A 16,472-nucleotide genomic window follows, 5' to 3' on the forward strand; every position below is an offset into this window, starting at 1 on the left:
AACATATACACACGTACACACTGCTGTGGACTGAATTGTATCCTCCCCAATTCCTATGTTGAAGCCCTAACCTCCCAATGTGATTGTATTTGAAGATAAGACCTTTAGGAAGTAAGTAAGGTTAAATGAGGTCATAAGGGTGGGGTCTTGCTTTGATAGGATAAGTGTTCTTCCAAGACTGTGGGAGGACACAGTGAGAAGGTGGCTATCTGCAAGCCAGAAAGACCGTTTTCCCCAGAACCCAACTATTCTGGCTCCTGGATCTCGGATTTCCTGTCTCCAGAACCATGAGAAAATAGTTTTCTGTTGTTTAAGCCACCTGACCTATGGTATTTTGTTATGGTAGCCCAAGCTGACTAATGCATAGACACAAATGTAAATGCATAAAATGCACAGGAACGTGTTAAACACACTCTTAATGCCACTTGCTCCTTTCCCCGCTTGGTATCTAAGGGCTGTGTCCGTCCTGGCATAAATACCTCATTCACTTGAGTATTGATCCAGTTGTGTGAATGTCCTATAATTGATTCGACTAGTGTCCTCTTGCTAGACATTTAGGATGTTTCCAGGCTTTTGTCACTACAAACAGTGAATGTCTTCCTGCACGGGTCTTGAGCCGCATGTGGGGAGTATATCTCTAGGAAATTTCTAGAAGCAGAATCCTATCAATATTGAAATATGCTATAATATCTCTTTTATTAAAAAAATAAAAAAGGCTTCCAGGGCACCTGGGTGACTCAGTCGGTTAAGCGTCTGACTTTGGCTTAGGTCATGATGTCACGATTTGTGAGTTCAGGCCCCACATGGGGTCTGTGCTGACAGCTCAGAGCCTGGAAGCCTGCTTTGGATTCTGTGTCTCCCTCTCTTTCTGCCCCTCCCCTGCTCGTGCTCTGTCTCTCTCTGTCTCTCAAAAAATAAAATGTTAAAAAAAATTTTGTTTAATAAATAAATAAATAAATAATCCTCCCTTAATAACTTCCTTCCCATCTCTGCCACTATATCACCTCTCTCCTCCCTTCACTGCTGAACTTCAAAATAGTTGCCTATACCAGGGCTCTCTTTTTTTCCCATCTCCTGTGGCACAGCCCACTTCAGTCTGGTTTCTGTTCCAACTGCCCCCTACACACACACACACACACACACACACACACACACAGTCTTCCTTGGTGGAAGAGATGATTTCTTACTGAAGCATTCAAAGGACATTTTACTGCATTTGACAGTTGACTCCTCTTCCGTTAGCATCCACACTACTATAGTTTTCTGGATTCCTTCCTTCTTGACTGTCTCTTGACATTTCATGCTTCTCGACCTGTCTTTGAATACTAAAGTTACTTGGAGCTTAATTCTAGATTTACTTCTTGTTTTTCATTCTGTTATCTCTCCTCCCATAATCATATCCATTACCATGGCCTCAAGGCCAACTGTATACTCATGACTCCCAATTATGTATCTTCAACCTAAATTTCTCCTCTGGAGGCCAGATTCATATATCCAACTGGCCTCATCTATCTCCTAGATATCTCCACTGGTATGTTTCACAATCTCAAATATGATATGCCCCTATCATTACACTCCTGGTCTTCACTTCCATCGAAACTCCTTCCCCTAAATTCCCCGTCTTGATAAAATGGCACCCTTCTCTACTCCACTTTCTTCACACCCGCACCCAACCACTACAAAATCCCCCTGCATTCCACTTAAACATCTCACAAAGGCATCCACTTCTCCCTGTCTCCAGTGCCATCATCTTGGTAGGAGTCATCCTCATTTCTCACCTGGATGACTGAAATAGCCTTTCACCCCGATCCCAGGATCCATTCTGACCCTGTCAAGTCTATTCCCCTTGAATGCAGCCAGAATTATCTTTTCAAATGCAAATGACATGTCCTCCCACTGTTAGAATCTTGTGGTGCCTCCCCCTTGTCCTTGAGTGAAGCTCCAAGATTGTGCCTGACTTGGCCCCTGCCTCTCTTCCCAAGATCAGTTCACTCTCTTTCCCTCTCACCCAGCGGCGTCTTTTAGAACCTGACAAAGCCCTGTGCTCTCTCCCCTAGCTTCCTGCCCCCTTGTCCTTAATGGGAGCCTGTAATTCCCTGTTCTTCTCCCAGATGGCACTTACTTCCATTACAATAAAGTATTAGTATTCATCTTCTGTTTAATGCCTCCTTGTCACACTGGAATTACAAGCTCTAGGAGCCTGGGAACATTATAGATCTCAGGGGTCAATAAACATTTTCTATAAAGGACCAGAGAGTAAATATTTTGAGTTTTAGATATGTGGTCTCTTGCAACTACTCCTGTCTGCCGTGGGAGCATGAAATCAGCCATAGACAGTATAAAAACAAATGAGCTTGGTTGTGTTCTAATAAAACTTTATTCATAAAAACAGGCAGTGGGCCGGATATGGCTTGTGAGCCATAGTTTGTCCACCTCGATCTGTATATTAGTGACCACTGTGCTCAGAGCTGACACTTTTATAGTACTTACTATATACCAAACACTGTTCTAAGTGCTGTCCATATATTCATTCATTTAATGTTTTGAAGGACCTCATGAGGCAGATACTATTAGTGTCCCCATTTACAGATGAGACGGGCACTGAGAGCTCACAATAACCTACCCAAGCACACTTAGCCCTGAAGTTAAATTTGAACCTAGGCAATCCGGCTCCAGAGTCTATGCTCTTAACACTCTCAGCTGGTGAATGAGCAACCAAATGAGGTTGGGGTATGAAAATCTTCAAAAAGCAAAATACTACAGAGGTTTCAATGTTCTTGCAGATTTCTTGCAGGAGAAAGTGGGAAGCACTGTTGCCCTTCAGTGGGAACAGCAAAGTAACAAACCAGGATGCTATGGCAACTCCTCTCAGCCTGAGCCCTCACCCTGGGTCTGCAGGGTCCAGGGCTTGGCTAGCATCAGCAAGCCCAACCTACTCATTTCTTGGTCAACGTGGGCTCTGCTCAAGGGCAGTTTCATGAGAGGGAAGCCCGGAGGTCACCTGGAATTCCCGCCCCTACAATGTCACTTTTTGCTTAATCGTCCCTACCTTTGTCCAGTCTCTGAGTTTCTCCCTTCTTAGCTGAGAAGCAGAGAGCAAATGGGTTAAGACATTGGGGTTTTGAGTCACATAGAACATATTTAAATCCAGCTTCTTTAGCCTCAGTTTTTATGTCTGTAAAGGGCAGATGGGAACAGCGCTTATCACTTAAGATAGCTGTGATAATTCAATGAGATCGAGGGTGTACTAAACAGTTCATAGATGCCAGTGATTGTCCTTGCCATTCTTCTGGTACTTGGGACACAGGAAGGCAAAGTCAAAACAACACAGGCTTTGAGAGCAGATGAAGCTGAATTCAAATCCTACGTCTGCTCCCTACTAGCTATATAACCTTGTGCATACCTTTTAATTCAGGGGATCTCATGGCACTTAAATTTCCAGAACATTTTGGGAAATTGGCATAGGGTGGCAAGCCTTTTCCCCCCAACATAAGGACGTTAATAATTTTTTTAAGTTTATTTATTTCTTTGACAGAGACAGACACAGCACGAATGGGGGAGGGGCACAGAGAGAGAGAGAGAGAGAGAGAGAGAGAGAGAGAGAATCCCAAGCAGGCTTCACACTGTCAGCACAAAGCCCAATGCGGGACTCGAACTCATGAACCGTGAGATCATGACCTGAGCTGAAACCAAGAGTCGGGTACTTAACTGACTGAGCCACCCAGGTGCCCCAATATTTTTTTTTTTAAACTAACATTTATCATCACCACTGTTTTACAAATGAAAATACTCCATCCAAAAAAAAAAAAAAAAAAGTAGGAAGGATATAATCTGCGAATAATAAACTCACAACAGTGTACTTGTTTCCCTTCACCTGTTTCCCGCATTTGGAAATGGGCACTCATCCTAAGCCTCACTTTTCCCACCAGTAAAATGGAACAGTAATACATACACTTGCACTTGCATTCGTCGTGCCTGGCACAAAACAGGGGCTGAGGGGCCGTTAGCCCCCTCTCCTGGTCTTCCTCTGGAGCTGGTTTTGCCCTCACTCCATCTCCCCCTCCTCAATTCCCTTCCTTCCTTTTTTGACCCCTTCTGAGACCTAAGAGAAGGAGGAACCAGAAAGAGCCACCACATCAGATCTCAAAGGACTTTACTGGGGGTCCGGGACAGAGGGTGGAGAGGTGTTGGCATGCACAGGTCGTGGCCTAGGTGGGAATGACCAGTGGGAAGAAAACTCACTCCATTCAGCACGATGTAAGGAGTCTAGGGAAAGGGGCTGTTTTTTCCATCCAGGTCTTTGAATGGAGTGTTCTCTGGTCAGGCAGGGAGTGGTCCCCAGCTGGAGGGCAAGGTCTGTGGGGGAGATTTTACTATCTCTGGAAACAAAAGGACTTTTGTGTGTTATGATATTTGGGTGGAGTGGGGCGGGGAGAGGGGAAATGGTTTATGGGAATGAGAATGAGGCTCTATGGGATGTGGGGGAGAGAGAGAGAGAGATAGACAGACCAACATGTGGAGTGGTAGAGAAAAAGACAGGCTCAGAAGACAATTCTCTCAGGCGGCATGGGCTGAGCTTTGGTTTTGCACTCCATCTGGGCACTCAGAGAGGAGTCAGACAGCCTGTAGGGCATGTCAGGACCTGAGCTCCCAGCTGGGTGCCCTTGCAGACAAAGTGTGAAGCCATCAGTAGGTCACACCCTCCTCTGAGTCTCAGTGTATCCATCTGTAAAAGGGGAGCTTGACAGGTGGCTCCAGTAACACACAATGGGAGTGAACCACAAGTCCTCAAAGTTTGGCTGTTATTGAGTGGATGAAAGTGGGTTTCAGGCTAAAGATCGTTTCAGAAATACCCTTCACTGGATGGCCAAAGACCTGTGGATCTGGGACCTGAGAGTTGGCCAGGCAGCCCCATCTAGCCCTGGCTCTCTGAGCACTGAGTCAATGAAAGACATGGGCCTCTTTCCCAGAAGTTGGAGGGAAGAAAGCTGTAAGAAAGAAAGAGAGAAGAAAGAAAGAAAGAAAGAAAGAAAGAAAGAAAGAAAGAAAGAAAGGAAGGAAGGAAGGAAGGAAGAAAGAAAAGGTTGTTTTCTTCAGGCATATGCTGGACATTTTGGGAATGGAAGGAGTCAGGAGGGAAAATTCAGATCAGTGGAGTGAGCCCAATTATGTCCTTTAAAAAAACAATTATTCTTTGACCTGGTCTTTGGGAAGTGATCCTCTGGAGGAGGCCAGAGGCGCCGCCAGGGCCCGGGGGAAATTTAGAACCACAGAAGCTTATTGGATTTGAGTCCAGAGAAACACATGTTGCTACTGCAGGTGCCTTGGTAACTTGGGGGACAGGCAGAACACGGCCGCCCCATCTTGTATGGTGCCTCGCCGATCCAGTTGCCCCTGGAAGAGAAAAGGTCCCAAGGAGATGGGGACAGAGAGTTATGTGAGCAACGTTCACACAGGTTTCCAAATCCCAGCACCGCCACTGACTGGCTATGCGACCTTGGGCAAGTCACGTCTGTACGCCTTGGTCTCTTCATCTGTAAAACCAAGAGAAGACTCCTCTCTCTCACTGGGATGCAGCAAAGATCAAATAAGGGAGCCCTGTGTGCATGCACCCAACACCATGCCTGGCAAATAAGCGACTCTTCAGTAAGTGTTGGGTTTCTTATTTCCTCCACCCCACCTCCCATCCCTGACTCAGGCAGCTCTGAGTTCTGGTCCGGGATTCTGCCCAGCTGGTAACAGAATAAACCACCTCATTTCTTCTGAATAAAATAAAGAAATGAGGGGCACCCGGGTGGCTCAGTCGGTTGAGTGTCTGACTCTTGATTTTGGGTCAGGTCAGGATTTCACCATGGTGAGATCAAGCCCTGCGTCAGGCTCTGCACTGACAGTGCCTGCATGAGATTTCTCTCTCTCTCTCTCTCTCTCTGCCCCTCCCCGCCCCTCCTTCTCTCTCAAAATGAATGAATGAATGAATGAATGAATGAATGAATAAATAAAATGGTATCTGCAAAAATGATGTGTGAACACTTTATGACCTTCAAAAGGGCTATGCAAATAGAAGCTAGAATAATCAGATGATGAGTATAATTCAATCATGGGGGCACATGACCTTGAAGCCTCATCATGGCCACTGCTGTCCGTTTCTTCAACAGCCGGATCCCAAATCCATCCTACCTGCTCCTGAATTAGTCCTTTCAAGAGACCATGATGGCCTTTTGGAGGAAGTGGGATAGGGAGTTGATTGTTCAGTGTTTACAGAATTTCTCTTTGGGATGATGAAAAAGTTTGGAAAGCAGATAATGGTTATGGTTGCACAGCATTGTGAATGTAACTAATGCCACTGAGCTGTATGCTTAAAAATGATAAATGGTAAATGGCAAATCTTATGTTACACATATTTTTAAAAAATTAATAATGTAACAATATACCAAGAATCATTGAATTGTACACCTCAAATGGGTGAGTTGTATGGTATGTGAATTGTATCTCAATAAAGCTGTTAAAAACAAACAAACCACTTTCATCACTTTCTCCTGCTCAAAAACTTTTAGTGGCTTCCCATTGCCTGTGCAGGGGTCGACAATTTTTTTTTAATGTTTATTTATTTATTTTGAGAAAGAGAGAGAGAGAATGCGCGCGTGTGGGCATGCATGAGCCGGGAAGCAGCAGAGGGAGAGAGAATCCCAAGCAGGCTCCGCATTGTCAGTGCAGAGCTCCATGTGGGGCTTGATCTCATGACTGTGAGATCATGACCTGAGCTGAAATCAAGAGTCAAACACTTAACCAACTGACCCACCCAGATGCCCCAGGGTTGGCAATTTTTTTCATGTAAAGGGCCAGATAGTAAATATGTTAGGGTTTGTGGGCCATATATCTCTACTGCATTGAAACCAGCCCTGGATAATATGTAAATAAATGGTGTGGCTGTGTTTCAATAAAACTTTATTTACAAAAACTAGCAGCATGCAAGATTTTGGCCATGAGCCATAGTTGGCTGACCCCCAGCTCACAGAAGCACATGTGCAGCTTTTGGGCAGGTGTTCCAGACTGCTCCAACAGATCCAACTTACGTACCCGCTCTTCCCCATCCCAGCCCACAGATTTTTCTTTTTCTCCCTCCTCTTCTCAAGGCCTAAAATCATTCCCTAGCTCTTGTTCATGACTGCCTCATCATCTCACCACTGTAAGTTAACTTTGCCTTATTTTCTCACACTTCATATGAATACTCATTGTGGGCAGAAAGGATACCTTTTATCTCCAAAAGTGATTGTTGAACGACTGTAAATAAAGTCAGCCAAAGTGCTTAGAAAAGTATGCATTTCTGGTTTTATATGGAGTTCACTCACTTATTCATTCAACAAACACTTCAGGAGCAGCTATAGGGCACCAAGACTTGTGCCAGATGCTGTGAGTCCATAGTTTTCAAAAGGTGCTTCTGGAAGTTTGGGGGCGGTGGGGGGGGGGGGGGACACCTAGGGGTGATGGAACAAAAGTCATTCTTTTTTTTTTTAATTTAATTTAACCACTGGGGAAAAAGTTCTGCTTTTAAAAAAGGGGGTTGAAATCATTGTAGTAAAAGGATATAGAAATGAATTAGGTCTATTTCGAAGAGTTTATAACCTAGTTATAATCGTGGCCACCATTTACTCAGCATGTACTGTGGGCAACTATGTGCTGTGATGCTCTGTGAGGTAAGTAGGATTAGTCCTATTTTATTTAGGGGCAGAGAGAGAGAGAGACAGGGAGACAGAGGATTCAGAGCAGACTCCGCGACGAGAGTGGAGAGCCCAACGCGGGGCTCAAACTCATGCGATGCGAGACCATGACCTGAGCCGAAGTCAGGCTCTTAATCAACTGAGCTACCCAATTGCCCCCAGGATTAGCCCTCTTTTGAAAGAGGGGAGTGAGGCCTGTAGAGATGAAATGCCTTATCCAAAGTCCTCATGTACACATAGTAGAACTGGACATTAAACCCAGATGCGGTTGCAGCAGTAAGCATCAACATATATTCTGACATTATCATGAGCCCGGGGCTGTTACCTGGGCCAAATCATTTACTTCTCTCAGTAATAACGAGGAGGTACTATTTTATTCTCATTTTGCAAGTGGAGAAACAGGCATGGAGAAGTGAAGTTAAATCACAAATTTGAACCCTGACAGTCTTGACTCCAGATAATAAAAATCTTAACAATTATGCTGTTAATGCTGCAAAAGTTTGATGTATCAGCAAATTGGAACAGCCCCTTAAGCCATTTGTAACGAATTTTGCTTTGTGTTTTTGTGTCTGATAAAGCTGGGCTGATACTTTGTTAATAGATGTCACCATTAACAGGTAAAGGGCTTGAGAATTTGTGTTCAGGCTACCAATGACTTCCAGAATATCAGAATAATGTAGGAGACAGAACATAGGACTTGAGGAGCACCTGGGTAGCCCAGTTGGTGGGCTTCCGACTTGATTTCGGCTCAGGTCGTAATATCATGTTGTGTGAGTTTGAGCCCTGCTTTGGGCTCCGTGCTGGCGGCATGGAGCCTGCTTGGGATTCTGTCTCCCTCTCTCTCTGCAGCTTGTTCTCTCACTCTCTCTCTCTCTCAAAAATAAACTGAAAAACAAAAAAGAACATAGGACTTGAAATCAAGACTTGTGTTTCAAACAGCTTTGCTACCTCCTGGCTTTGTGATTTTTGTAAGTTACTTAACCTCCCTGATCCTCAATGTCTTACTCTTTTAAAACAGGAAAAAAGTTTCCCAGTATCACTCCCATTTTTCCTTCCTTCTTTCTCTTTCATCTCTTCAATGAGATAACGAGGTGAAAATATTTTGTAAATGGCTAAGGACTACTTGAGAGTAAAAGGTGATTATCAGCATGTGATTTTGAAATTCTAAATATTATGTTTACTTAGAATTTGTTCTTCTTTTTATTTATTTATTTATTTAGTTAGTTAGTTAGTTAGTTAATGTTTACTTAGTTTTTTGTTTTTTAAAATTTTTTTTTTGTTTCAAAGTTTATTTATTTTTGGGACAGAGAGAGACAGAGCATGAACGGGGGAGGGTCAGAGAGAGAGGGAGACACAGAATCGGAAACAGGCTCCAGGCTCTGAGCCATCAGCCCAGAGCCTGACGTGGGGCTCGAACTCACGGACCGCGAGATCGTGACCTGGCTGAAGTCGGACGCTTAACCGACTGCGCCACCCAGGCGCCACTTTTTTTTTTTTTTTTAATTTTTTTTTTTTTTTTTTTTTAGTTTTTTGAAAGAGAGAGAGACAGAGCATGAGCCGGGGAGGGCAGAGAGGGAAGGAGACACAGAATTGGAACCAGGCTTCAGGCTCCGAGCTGTGAGCACAGAGCCTGACTCAGGGCTCAAACTCACAAGCCATGAGATCAGGACCTGAGCCAAAGTCAGATGCTTAACCAACTGAGCCACCCAGGTGCCCCTGTTCTTGTTTTTATACGAGAGTCTGCAATGTTGGCAAATTTGTATAGTGTAAGTCGGCTGTAACTTCCATTCCTCTTTCTCCATGTTTCCAAGAGGCTTACATACGAAGGCCACTCGTGACCTCCCTCCCACCAAGCTTGATTGGAGAGTCTGGAGGAAGGAACTGAGTGTGCTCGTTCTAGCCTTCTTCTCTTTCCCTTGGGATCTGCCTGGCTGCAAGGAGCGTGTGTTCTCGGTTGCTCTGTTCCTGTGACGAGCTTGGAGGGGCCAGCAATGCACTTACTGGAAGAGGACTGCGGTTGTCAGGTGTCCCCAGTCAGTCGATGTGCAGGTCCAATTTGAGAGTGAGCTATTTGAAGCCTGCTTGCCTGGCACATCTCAACCACTTTCTCTGCTACTGACTTCATCAGCGCGGCTGCCTATCCACCTGACTTGGTCCTCTGTCTCCCAATCACTTTTGCAATTTGGGTAAAGAAAAAGAATTATCAATTGACTCTAAAACTACCAAGTTGTATGGTATTGAGGTTTCTTTGAATTCTGCCCATTCCACCTTCAGGGTCCACCCCTGTGCCCCACGGCCCCCTGCCTGGGGGCTGCACTTACTTAATGGCGTAGTTGCAGACCAGGTACACTGCCTGACGCCAGGTGTTGCCCCAGACATTGATGCTGCCACAGGTGTGGAGGGCACAGCCCAGCCGATTGGAGGATGCCCACACCATCTGAGGAAGGACAATGACAGGGGAGGCTTAGAGAAGAACTCAGGGGGGCCCAGGCCCCTTGGCACGGGGAGGCTCCTGGCTGTGGTTTAGGGTGTGGGCATTATGTGAGGTCTTTCTGGGGAAGCCATCTGCCTCCTGTTCCTGGAGACACATTGTGCTATAATGTTTCTCAAGGTTTTTGTTTTTTTACTACAACCAACAGTAAGGAATGAATTTCCAATTGTTAGTGCACAAAATACACACACACACACACACACACACACACACACACACAGCTGGAACACAAGTTTTGTGAACCCATATTTAATATTTTCATGTGTGACATATGCTAATATTTTCTATACTGTTCTATTAATTTTATTTCTTTCTTTGTTTCCTAGTGACTACCGCTTGAAAATCATTATTGTGTTAGAGTTAAAACACAAACTTTAGAGTTAAACAGTCTTGGATCAGAATCTCGATATCACTAGTGTGTGGCTTTGACCAAGTCATTTAACCACTCCACACCTCAGTTTCTTTGGTAAAGTGAAGGCAATAATGTCCTCTGGGATATCAGGGAGGACATTGTCTAGGCCTCATATTTCCTAGAGGGTCTCCAATGTAGAGTTTTGACATTAATTCCAAATGAGTCACAAAGAGTTAGACAGACTGAAAGAAAATATTGGTCCTGGGGCACCTGGGTGGCTCAGTCAGTTGAACGTCTAACTCGTGATTCCAGCTCAGGGCATGACCCCAGGGTTGTGGGATCAAGCCCCGAGTCAGGCTCCACACTAAGTGTGGAGCCTGCTTAAGATTCTTTCTCTCTCTCCCTCTGCCCTTCTCCCCCACTCATGCATACTCTCTCTCCCTCTCTTTCTCTCTCTCTCTCAAAAAGAAAAGAAAAGAAAAAAGAAGACAAAGAAAATATTGGTCCTGTGATGGGAATTTTCGGTCCCATTTCCTACATTATATGGCATTATATTTTTATGTGTAACAAGTGGTAACATATTCAATATTAGCACTCAAAATATACTACAATTTTGTCATTTTATTTTACCACTTTTTTAAGATAGTGGGGTTCTTAGAATATACTAGAAAGTGTTTGGACCTATTGAATTCAAAAGCATTCTTGAACTCGTCAGACCACACATCTCCATTTTGGGGGTCAAACAATCTGGTCGGGCCCATGCAAGACACTCAATGCAAGATGCAATTAGCTGAGTTCAACATACACACAACCTTCCAGGAATATGCTTATTGTGTGAGAGGAAGTCCATAGGGCCTCTGTTCTATTTATTTTTTTCATGTTTATTTATTTATTTTTGAGAGAGAGAGAATACAAGCAGGCAAGGAGTAGAGAGAGAGGGAGGCAGAATCTGTCAGCACAGAGCCCAAGTTGTCAGCACAGAGCCCAACACAGGGGCTCGAACTCACGAACCCAGAGATCATGACCTGAGCTGAAGTCAGACGCTTAACCACCTGAGCCACCCAGGCACCCCCTCTGGTCTATTTCTAATTTCTGTCCCACCACATTCTTCTTCTTCTAGGCTCCCAGGATTTGTTCTCCCTTGGCCCTTCCTCCCAACAAAGGGGTACCTGGGTATAGTGGGAGCAGACAGGGCCGCTGCAGCGCCAGGGGCAATGTGGGCGACAGTCCCTGGGGGCCGGAAACGAGTAATGCCGCTTCTCCTCAGACCAAGACTTGACGAGGTCCACCACCGAGCGGTACCTGGGGAGCCAGAGCAGATGCAAGGCACACTGGCTGGGGAATGGAGGAGCTACCCTGCCGCCACCACCGTGCTCCGTGACCTCATCGAGTGACCGAGAGGACGAAGGGAAAAAGGTCACTCACCGGCCAGAATGGATGGACAGGTTCTGGCCCACGTGTCTCATCAGCTGTGAGGGCCCGTGGGCCCAGATGCACTGGGTGGCCCAGGCCTCGGCAGACCTGGCCAGCCGCTCGTCCCAGACCTGGGGAAAGAAAGGCCATGAACTTCCCTGGGGCCGGGGCACCGGCGTGGGCGGGGAGGAGGGGGAACCGCTATCCTAGCGGTGTCCTGAGATGGGCATTGTCCTGGTCCTGTTTCTCCTCCATTTGCTTGGAACCCTGCACCAAATCCACTGGACAAATCAGAAAACTAAGAGTCCAAGAAGGCCTATGACGTCAAGGTCAACAGCAAGTCCACACCAGAGCCAAGATCCACCCTGACCTCCCACTCCTCATCTGGTACCCACCCCCACTCCCGCCACTGGACTTCAGGCTGGGGGCTCTCGGCTCTGAGCGGGCTCTGTGGTGTTTGTGCGGGAGTTCCTAGCAGTCCCTGGAAGTGACTGAGCCCAGGGTGATGGGGAGGGAACTGGTTTATTATTTTATTTATTGTATTTTTAAAATGTGTTTATTTTAACATTAAGCATTTTGAGTTCAAAAGGTTTTTTTTTTTCCTGAATAGTGAAAACACGCACAAATTTAATATGTGAGATGCCTAAAGGAGGAAAAGTAGAAAGTTTCTCATTTTTTTAAAAAAAAGTTTTTTTAACGTTTATTTATTTTTGAGACAGAGAGAGACAGAGCATGAACGGGGGAGGGTCAGAGAGAGAGGGAGACACAGAATCGGAAGCAGGCTCCAGGCTCTGAGCCATCAGCCCAGAGCCTGACACGGGGCTTGAACTCACGGACTGCGAGATCGTGACCTGAGTTGAAGTCGAACGCTTAACTGACTGAGCCACCCAGGTGCCCGGAAAGTTTCTCATCTTAATCCTCGACTTCCTCCCCCAGCTGTCCTGCCCCATAGAGGCATCCTCTTCCAGAAACACTCTATTCCTGTACAAGTATATATACATGAATATACATGCACACATATAATTATATAAGTATATGTAAAATATATGATTATATATAATACATATAATTATATAAGTATGTATATAATTATATAAGTGTATATAAATATATAAGTGTATATAATGTATATAAGTGTATCTAATATAAAAGTTATACATTTTGTTGACAAATGGCAACTAACCAGACCTTCTATCAGGTTCCTGGCTGCTTTTGCTCAACCAAACAGGTTATCTTAGTGGCTATTCCACATCAACACATAAAGAATAACCCCCTCCTCCCTCCCAACAGCTTCATAATTTTCCAATGTGTGACTGCTGCAAGTTTTATAACTTGAAAAAGGACCACTTTTTTGAAAAATACCAGTTTCCTTCCACTCTGACTTCCTAGGATTCTCTGAGATACTATTCATTCATTCATCATATTTGTTCACTCAGCAAATACTGAACAATATTTCTAGGCACCCAGAATCGACAGTCTAGCAAGGAAATGAGACATTAAACAATCATTACGATCCCGGTGGGTGTGAGCATGTGAAACAGGCAACGGGAACTTTTGGGGAGGCTGTGGGAGAGAAAGGATTCCTTGGGCAAAGGATGCTTAGTCAGATGCCTGTCCTGCGGGCAGAAGGCAGCTAGTGAAGAAGCCACAGGGATAGCAAGAGAGGGGTCCAAACATGTTTCCAGGGTTGTCCAACTGGGGCTCTTAGGGAATGCAGAGGAATGTTTCCTTCATGCACCAAAGGAGTAAAATGAGGGAAAGAGCATGCTAACATCAAACCCACATTCATTGACCCTGCTGGGGTCCATGGTGAGCTGTTTCACTCTCTCTGTTCCACCACGCATGCAACAATTAAACACTCGTTGGGATGAGTGCCTTACACACACGCTGGTGCACAATAAATGTGTCATTGTTTGAAAAATGGAGGACCTTCCGTGTGCCAGCCCCTGTGCTAATAAATGAATGAGTCAGTCAATGAACAAATAAATGACTCCCCCACCTCTAGCTGCTTGCCGTTCTGGTTCCTATCCCCGCCCTTCCCCAACACCTTATGCCTACTTGACATTGTATTACCCATTTGTTATGTTGTGGATGTTTGTTTTCTATCATCCCCATGAGGGAAGACACCTTTTCCATCCTGTTCTCAGCATCTCCATGAGGCTTAGCGTACTGCCTACCTCTGAGCAGCGGTTACTACCTAAGTGAATGGACACATTGCAAAAGCATAGGGATTTGCAGGCTGTTGAGAAGCACATGTTTGTCTTGGAGCGGGGAGACTGGCCATCTCTTTCTGTAAAGAAATCTGTGGGTGGGCTAGAAGCCTATCTCTCCAGGCTGGTTTGAGACAAAGGTCCTGGGGGAGGGACTGTGATAAAGAGAAAGGTCCCCTCCTCCACTCTGAGAGTCTGGCTTCTGTGGGGCTGGGGTGACAGCCGCTGGTTCTGCCTCCTTAAGGGAATATCTCTCAGCTTCTTCAGCCGCTCAGCTGTCAGTTTTCTTCAGCTTGAGACCCCAGGTACCAGTCCCCGCTGCTCCAAACTCTCCCCCCACAGGCCTGCTGAGTACAGTCTGTGAGTGTCCATCAGACCCCTACCGCAAAGAGACAATAGCATGGACCGCTCCAGCCACCCACCCCCTGCAGACCCCAGCAGGGAGCCAAAATCCTTGGGCAAGGTATTGTGTTGGTTAAGACCACAACCTTTCGCAGCAGGCTGACCTGGGTTAGAATCCCAACCAGATGACCTTTGGCAAATCTCTGCCTCTCGGTTTCTTTATTTGGATAAAGGAGACTGCAATCTCCACGTCGAAGGCAGAGGAGAACCCTCAGGGTTATGTGTAGGTGAGGTGCAGGCACACAGTGGATGCCCCATAAACAGCAGTCTGCTGACCCCACTTCCCAAGACAACCTGTGTGCATGGCCTTAGTGTCCTCATCTATCAAATGGGGAGAGGAATTCCTGCCTTTCCCACAAGACCCAGACACCGAGATACTGGCTAGTGGGGCCAGGCTGGCAAGTGGTCCAGCCCTTCCGGAACACACTGAGTTGACTGACATTTGCTGGAAAGGGCACAGGGGAAGGCACGGGAACTCACCATATACTCCATGTTGGCCGCAGGTGGGTGCACACTGGCCCGGATGTGGTTGTGATAATCCAATAAGGCACTCATGTCCCGGGCAGAGATGTGGCGCTTCCGCCGGTACCGGGGCACCCCCAGGCCACTCAGGGGCCACATGGCTGTGCCCTCGGTCCGGGCCAGTGCCAGGGTGGCATTGGGCATCAAGGCGTTCACTGCCTGGCCTGCCCAGAAGAGCAGGCCTGCCAGGCCCACGGTGCTGGGCAGCAGGGGCATAGCTGGCTGGAAGGGTCACGCGTCACCTCGTGCAGTCAGCGCCGGCTGCCTGGAGGGGGTGGGCATGAGGGCACCAAACCCTGAGCGTTCTCCAGCACTGCCACCCCGAGGGTGCTAACTAACCCCTGGGAACTTGGCAAAGATCTCCTGACTCAGCTCTAGTCCTGATGCCCCCACACCCTGTCCTTCCCACCCCAGTGGACTCAGTGGATCGGGCGATGGAGGGACATGCCCGGACAGCAGCTAATCCTGATCAGGCCGTGCGACACAGATGGAGCTGGCATCACAGCCCGGGTCCCATCCCACGAGCCCAGGAGACAGACACCTGTCCTCTCCAGCCCGGACACCCTCTTCACCAATCCTGCTCCCAGTGGGCTCCATCGATGCCCTCAGAGGGCAGGGCCAACCTTCCCCGGGGCATACTGCCAGGCCCTGTCATCCCTGAATTGCTGTGTTTTGGGGGTTGAGAGTGAGACACAGGAAGAATCGGGTGGCAGAGGAGATGGAGGAGGACGAGGCAGAGAAAAAGAGAAGCAGAGAGGAAGAAAAACGAGAAGAGACCCAAGAGTCGTCTGAAAAAAAGATACAGAGAACAGGGATGAAGGAAATTGGAAGGTGGAAAGATAAGGAGAGAATGGGAGAGAGTGACAGGGGGAAAAGAGAAAGAGCTTGGGAGAGACAGAAGCAGAGGGAGAAATTCTGACAGGGGAAAGAAGAACAGAGAAGACAAGGGAGAAAACAGTTAAAGAGAAGACAGCCAGAGAGAGGCATGCGTGCGGGCGACCATGCAGCAGGCTTCCCAGGGGCGCGTACCCAGGCCGGGCAGCCCAGGCGGGTTGCAGCGGGCGTCGAGGAGGCAGGGACCTCTGCAGACACCCTGGCCCGCCTGGCAGCGCGGCGACTTTAACGGTCCCCTGGGAGCTGATGGCATCTGACGTCCCGGCCCCACAGCCCCCTCCCCTTCCAGCCAGGCCAGGCTTGGACCGAGGCTCCGCCTGCCCGTTTGTGGGCTTTCCTCTCCCGCCCTCTGGCGCCTCTGCTCTTCCTGCTTCCACCTGGGGTGTGCAGGGCTGGGCTGAGCTGCTGGTTGGGGTAGGGATGTGACAATGGCAGGGACTCCAGGAGGAAATAGCACCCCTACCTTGGAA

At 47.0% G+C, this 16,472-nt stretch overlaps 1 protein-coding gene across 2 annotated transcripts; it reads right to left on the minus strand.

The window, feature by feature from the left end:
• Nucleotides 1-5,078: 5,078 nt before the first annotated feature.
• Nucleotides 5,079-16,269, minus strand: R3HDML (R3H domain containing like). 2 transcript variants are annotated; one of them, XM_045444515.1, is made up of 6 exons: nucleotides 16,138-16,269; nucleotides 15,067-15,369; nucleotides 11,987-12,105; nucleotides 11,731-11,863; nucleotides 10,040-10,155; nucleotides 5,079-5,394 (listed from the first exon to the last, which is right to left on the minus strand). In XM_045444515.1, the coding sequence occupies exons 2-6, from the start codon at nucleotides 15,322-15,324 to the stop codon at nucleotides 5,262-5,264; spliced, it is 759 nt and encodes a 252-aa protein (XP_045300471.1). In that variant the 5' UTR covers nucleotides 15,325-15,369; nucleotides 16,138-16,269; the 3' UTR covers nucleotides 5,079-5,261. The 2 variants fall into 2 exon arrangements, with proteins under 2 accessions (XP_045300471.1, XP_045300470.1); XM_045444514.1 differs by having other exon boundaries at nucleotides 15,067-15,373; nucleotides 16,138-16,268.
• Nucleotides 16,270-16,472: the final 203 nt, after the last annotated feature.

This window comes from Leopardus geoffroyi, chromosome A3 (assembly GCF_018350155.1).
Source record: "Leopardus geoffroyi isolate Oge1 chromosome A3, O.geoffroyi_Oge1_pat1.0, whole genome shotgun sequence".
Lineage (NCBI taxonomy): Eukaryota > Metazoa > Chordata > Mammalia > Carnivora > Felidae > Leopardus > Leopardus geoffroyi.